Raw genomic sequence first — 6,510 nt, 5'->3', positions numbered from 1 at the left:
ACTTATCCCTATTTTGGGAAAGGAGTGAATTCCATCTTGTGGATTGAGTTCCCAGCTCCTAGATCAGACAAGTCCCAAAAAAGGCAGGCATATTGAGTTGACAATCTGGCCACTCACACCTATACTAATCAAAGGACCGCCCTCAAAGGCAGGAGTTCCCAAAACACTCAGGATTAAGGTCGTGTCACCTATGGTCGTTTAGGTGAGATGCAAATCTCTAGTATCAATGGCATTATATACAGAGTCTAGTCATTTCGTGGTCCAGGTCTTATACAAACTCTTTGTATAGGACATCCTCGCTCGCATGTCTCCACATGAATGGTCAAGATCTACTATCTGTAGTAGTTTACAACACTTGCAAACCTCTACAAAACGGGTCGTATCCATAGTATCACTAGGATCAGGTATCCTATCTTAATTCTTATACTATAAACCTATTTAGGTTATCACTTAAGGCATGATCCACTTGTATATCACATATACATGCTTAAGTTCACATAAGATATCCAAGGAGTTTTGTTTATTGGATATGAGTAAATGCCAAAATTAAATAACACTTATTTTATTCATTAAATAATGTGTATCTTTACAAAACAACGAGACTCCGGGAGAATTAGGACACCAATCCCAACAATTAATCCATTTAATTTAAAAGAATTAAAAGAACTATAATTAATTAAGTTTGACTATGTTTTATCACTATTAAAACTATTTTTAAAATTTCACTTCATTATTATTTTAAAATAATTAATAGATATAAACGCCAAAGACTGAAACGAGTAAAGTAAAAAAAAAAAAAGTAGTTAAAAGTATAAATCTTGAAATCTAGTTATCAAATTGAAACAAAAATAAATCTTGAAATATAGTTATCAAATTGAAACAAAACTCAAATTTCATTAGTAAAATTGTAACATTTTAAAACCTAAGGACTAAATTGAGATCAAACTCAAACCTAAGGACTAAAAATATAACCTACTGACCAAATGAAAACTAGACACAAAACCTATAGATAAAAAATGTTGTTGAGGCCAAAATTTGAACGAAAAACTCACCTAGCCTTTACGTGACAATAGGGATAAATTTGTAATTTGTTAGATGTAAAGATCTGCACATCAGTGTGGCTCTTACCACACAAGCTCCAATGCTTAAATCAGAGAAGTGTAATTGCATAGCAAATAGAAAGTTTTAGTATTAGAATGGATTTACTTCTTCTGAGATCATAATAATGTACTTATAGTAAAATCCAAACCTAGGGCATTATTCTCAGAGTTTCTAAATCATATCTAGTTATCTCTCGAGTTAAATGGATCAGGGTGTACATTTAACATGCCCAGTTCATCAAATTTGAAGACTCAGCCTTGGCCTCATCTTTGGTCAAGAAAGTTGTTTTGGACTTTTGACCCAAACTATCCTCTTTTCAAAGCCTAGATAGGTTGTAGTAAGTTTTATTCACCAAACGGAGATGATTTGCCTTGACTTCATCCTTGGCAGAGGTCAAGGCCGACTAGGCTATATTGGCTCAAAGCCAAATTAATCCTTTTCCATAAGTCCATCTTATCCCTTTGGACCACTTGCTCGATTTCATTTCATATATAATTTATGTAAAAGATGAAACCTTTCCTGACCGAGATAAATCTAAAACATACATCAGTTTTGCCCGAAAATTAATCCCAAAATTTAAGACAACATATTTTTTTTTCCTTCTTTTTTGAGTTATTTGAGTTAATTTTCTTTGTTATCCAAAATGAATGGTTGGGCAACAACAAAACTGGGGAAGCGGCGATAGGTAAAGAAAGTTCGAATCTTTGGATAAAGGAAAGAGGACTGTCCGCGGGTCCCACTTCCCAAATCCCCCTCTGCTTTTTCCATCACTCGCCCACTGTTTTCTTTCCTTCCTTCAATCCTTCCGCCCGTTTCTTCTTCAATTTATGGCGTTCGATCTATAAACTTACGTCCCCTTTTCCCCCAATTCCCTGTTACTTTTATCTCATCTGCTTACCTTTGATTCTGTCTTTTACGAGCTGAGTTGGTAAGTTCATTCCATTCTTATCCTAAGATTTGACCTTCAGATCTAGTCATGGGGGTTTTTTTGGGTACCCAAATCGCTTTGATATTCTTCTTTGAATTGTTTTGACGGATCTTGCGTAACTTGTCCGATTGAGCTTCTTCAGCTTCCGAATTTCTATCACGAATTGGGTATGCTGGAAATGGGTTTTTATTGATTGATTAGTGAATTGAGACAAGATAGCTTTCTGGGTATTTGTGGTGTGTTAATAATTTGGTGGGGTTTTCTAACAATGGTTACGGTTAATCTTGGAATGCTTCATCATGTGTTGGACCATGTGTATGGTGCATTTATGCACAGAACCAAAATCAGCCCACCGTTTTTTTCAAGGGGATGGGGTGGTTCAAAGCTTGATTTGCTTGAGAAGCTGATCAAACAGTTGTTCCCAGATATGGCAGGCCAGAATTGGCCCCCCAGTTTGATCAGGCCCATTTGGAGAACGGTTTGGGAGAATGAGACTGCTCGTTTGAGGGAAGGGTTTTTCAGGACCCCTTGTGATGGGCAGCTCCTTGCTGCTTTGCCTCCTGAGAGTCATAATGCAAGGGTTGCATTTCTCATGCCTAAATCTGTGCCAACCCACAAGATATCTTGTGTGGTTCATTTGGCAGGTATCACCTTTTACGTTTCTCTGCAGAACTTCAGTCTTACATTTAGTGAATTATTATGTTATTTACTGCTAATGTTATCATAGGACATGGATCTCTTCTTTAGTGAGTAATTCTAGGTGGGGAGGCTATAACACCTTTCTGTACTTTGTGTTTGGGGTAGTTCAAAATTTTATATGGTTCTCTTTGAATGAGATATCAATTATAGCAACTGTTTCATTGTGGAGGTTAGATGATAACTCTGCACAATGATTTTGCAGGGACTGGGGACCATACATTTGAAAGAAGATTACGTCTTGGTGGGCCATTATTGAAGGATAACATTGCAACTATGGTGCTTGAGAGGTATGTTTTATCCTGCTCTGTTAAATGAAACTGGAGTCTCTAATGGTGTTATGAAAAACTTGTAAGTCATTAATTTTATGTGAAATATTCGACTACAGTCCTTTCTATGGTCAGAGACGACCCATGCTGCAATATGGTGCCAAACTCTTGTGTGTTAGTGACTTGCTTTTGTTGGGAAGAGCAACCATTGAAGAGGCTCGCAGTCTTTTACATTGGTTAGACTCTGAGGTAGGGTTTGGAAGGATGGGTGTTTGTGGGCTTAGCATGGGTATGCCTCAATCTAGATACCTTTTTATTATGATTATGGAGCTACTAGTTCTCAGCTCCAGTTTTTAACACTTCCTGAAAATTTAAGTGAACGATAAAAAATTATTTTGCAATATTAATCTATTTGCATCATTAGGAGTAGAAAAGTAAATTTGGTCTTGTACTTTAATTGAAGTATCAATTTAGACTTTAGTATGTAATAATTTAATATCTATAGTTTAAAAAAACATTTAGTCCATTGGTAATTATTTGATCCCCAATCTTCAAGAAATCCCTACTTTAATTTAACTAGATTTGTAAGGACAAAGTTGCTACACGTTTAAACCGTATAGGCTAAATTGTTACACACTAATCTAAACTTCGAGGACTAAATCACTACAAACATCAAGCCATATGGACTAAGTCATTATGTACTAAATCTAGGGTCTAAGTTCCTAGTTTAAGGACCAGATATATTCTATACCCTAGTTTAAATTGTTAATCTGACACATAGTTTCATATAAGCAGTCATTTAAGAAACAAATAAAGTTAAACATCCTCCACACCTCCCCCAACCCAACAGAGAAATCCATAATAAATTTCTAAGTTGGACCCATTTATGACATTTAGGAGGAGTACATGCCGCGATGGTTGGATCTCTACACCCTACACCAATTGCAACGCTTCCTTTTCTTTCTCCACATTCTGCTGTTGTGGCATTTTGTGAGGGAATTTTAAAGCATGGAACTGCTTGGGAAGCATTGAGAAAGGACCTTGCATTGCAGAAATCTACCATGACTCTTGAGGAGGTTAAGGAACGGATGCGGAATGTACTGTCTCTCACAGATGTTACACGCTTTCCAATCCCCAAAAATCCCAATGCTGTAATACTTGTTGCTGCTACTGTAAGTTCATGATCCTGCACAACTTCATTTTCTGTCTTAATTACAATTATCAAGTGTTCAGTTTCAGCAGTTACTTTCATTTATTTATGAGACCCTTATTAAACCGTTTCTTGTATCACGTGCTGGTATTTAGTCTTACCATACATATATATTAGCTTAGGTTACTCCAGCCTAGTTTATAATGGTAACTGTTCAAGAGTTCTTTCAATTTTCTGTATTATTTGGTAAAGGCTACTAGTTCTTACAAAGAGCTCCTGCATTTTATGGTATTATTCTGTTTCAAGTGAAGTGATCTTATAGCTTGTATTTGGTCTTGGATATGCTAGTGCCAGATTGTTATCGGGTTATAAGCTTTTTTAATGGGATATGATTTCCAGACCTAGTTGATAGTTTCCTGAATCCTCGTTTTAGGAGGTGGAGAGATTTCCCTCTGGAAAGCCAGGTTTTGTCTTCTCCATGGGGCTCTTTGATTGAAGAAGCTATAGGATGACTTTTTAGGGTAGGAGCATTCTGAGGGGAGGTTAAGAGCAGTACAGGCTTCAATGTCTTCCTCTTCTAGATCTTTTTCAGAACGTTCCTTTCAGTTACTGATACTATCGACTTTCAATTCTGAAGATTCATGTAGGAATATTCTAATTGAATGAAATGTCCAAAGATGTACAAAATGATGGCCCGTAAGGTATACAAAAAAATGTTTCTAATTTGCTACAATGAAAGGGAAACTATGAATTTTAATAGCCTGTAAATTTTTCCACCAAAAGAATGTTGATAATAGCCAATTCAAAGATTTCGTCTGAAGATTTGGATGGGGGAGTGCTTGCACCTGGCTTACTCTATCTTGGATTATATTTGCTTCTAAAGGAGTTCGGTTGAGGGACTGTCTCTCTCCTTTTCTCTTTATTGTGGCAGTGGCATGGGTAGTGGCTTCGTTGAGGATTTCAAGTTGGGAAGTATTCATCTTTTTCGGAGAGGGATTGCAGTCATTTGTTAATTTATAGGATTTTTATGGCTTCTCTGAGCTGATTTTGGAGCAGGGATGACATGGTCAGTCTTAACTGGCAATCCTTTGAAGCTTTGTAGATGGCCTCAGTTGATGGGTTGTGAGGTCTTCTTGTTTGGTTTCCTGGGGAATAATCCTAGAGCACTGTTGTTTTGGGGTCTAGTGAAAAGCAAAAAAAATGAAGGAAATCATTCTGCATCCTCTCTTAGAAAAATAATAATAATAATAATAATAATGGAGTTTTATTTTGTAAGTCGGATTCTTTTCTTTATTATAGTATATTTGGTTACGGAGGAACAACAGAGCGTTACTACTGTAGATGGGACATGGAATAAGATCTCGAGTTTAGTGCATTTCTACATGTTCATGTAAGCTAATTAATACTTGTAAATTTTGTTCGTCATTGATGGATAACAAATGGAGCACTCTCTTGAAAGCTTTTGTGGTCTGTCTTTTGTTGTCTTTTTATTCGTCTGGTAGAAGTTTAAATTCTTATTAAAAACTAAAGAATAAGAACATGATGATGAAAAGTTGAAAATAACGAAGAAGTTCCAATCCGAGAAGCTTTAAATGTCTTGAACTGGTTGTGATTGAACTCTGGGAGATGTATTCTGAAGCATGCCATAGTGCCTCTTTACGACGCAGTCTTTTCGTTGCTATTTTGGTCTCTCTCCTGATTATTACATCATAGCTTAGTCAATTACTTTGGGGTTTCAGGACGATGGCTACATCCCGAAACACTCTGTGCTCGAGCTCCAGAAAGCTTGGCCTGGTTCAGAAGTAAGATGGGTGACTGGTGGACATGTATCTTCCTTCATTCTACACAACGATGAGTTTCGCCGAGCAATTGTCGATGGCCTCGACAGACTCGAATGGAGAGAGTCACCATTATGACATGAAGCTTTTCACCAAACATTTTTCTCTTCTTTTCTTTTCTTTTCGTTTATTTTTTTTTCACCCCCTTGGTTTTACTTCTCTGTGGATACTCTTCTTGTTCTTCACCATTTGTATGATTCAACCTGTAAATCTAATCTGGTATTGTTCTTTACCATTAGACAACTCCATTCAGGAGCAATGCATGAAACTTCCATAATGATTTGTTGATATTGCTCATGAAAGTTCCCTTTCAGTCTCTTGTTTTTATTCAATTTTAAATGTGGTTCTATATAATTTGATAACACGTTTGAAATATAATTTCTCCTATGCTAACCATTTTAATTTTGTTTTTAATCTTTGAAAATTAAGTTTATTTTCGTTTGATTTCTTCAATAGTTTGTATATTGGTTTTAGACAAATTAAGAAATTTAAAGATGAAAATAGGGTTCACAAAATTTTCCACGGAGA

At 36.3% G+C, this 6,510-nt stretch overlaps 1 protein-coding gene across 1 annotated transcript; it reads left to right on the top strand.

Annotated features, from left to right (window-relative positions):
- Positions 1 to 1,626: 1,626 nt before the first annotated feature.
- LOC120092190 (alpha/beta hydrolase family protein) lies at positions 1,627 to 6,270 on the top strand. Its single transcript, XM_039050426.2, has 5 exons — positions 1,627 to 2,673; positions 2,931 to 3,015; positions 3,114 to 3,283; positions 3,892 to 4,166; positions 5,884 to 6,270. The coding sequence occupies exons 1-5, from the start codon at positions 2,298 to 2,300 to the stop codon at positions 6,058 to 6,060; spliced, it is 1,083 nt and encodes a 360-aa protein (XP_038906354.1). The 5' UTR covers positions 1,627 to 2,297; the 3' UTR covers positions 6,061 to 6,270.
- Positions 6,271 to 6,510: the final 240 nt, after the last annotated feature.

Source organism: Benincasa hispida, chromosome 11 (assembly GCF_027475165.1).
Source record: "Benincasa hispida cultivar pf3 chromosome 11, pf3_genome.v1.1, whole genome shotgun sequence".
NCBI classification, from domain to species: domain Eukaryota; kingdom Viridiplantae; phylum Streptophyta; class Magnoliopsida; order Cucurbitales; family Cucurbitaceae; genus Benincasa; species Benincasa hispida.
This window is presented reverse-complemented; position numbering and strand designations above follow the sequence as displayed.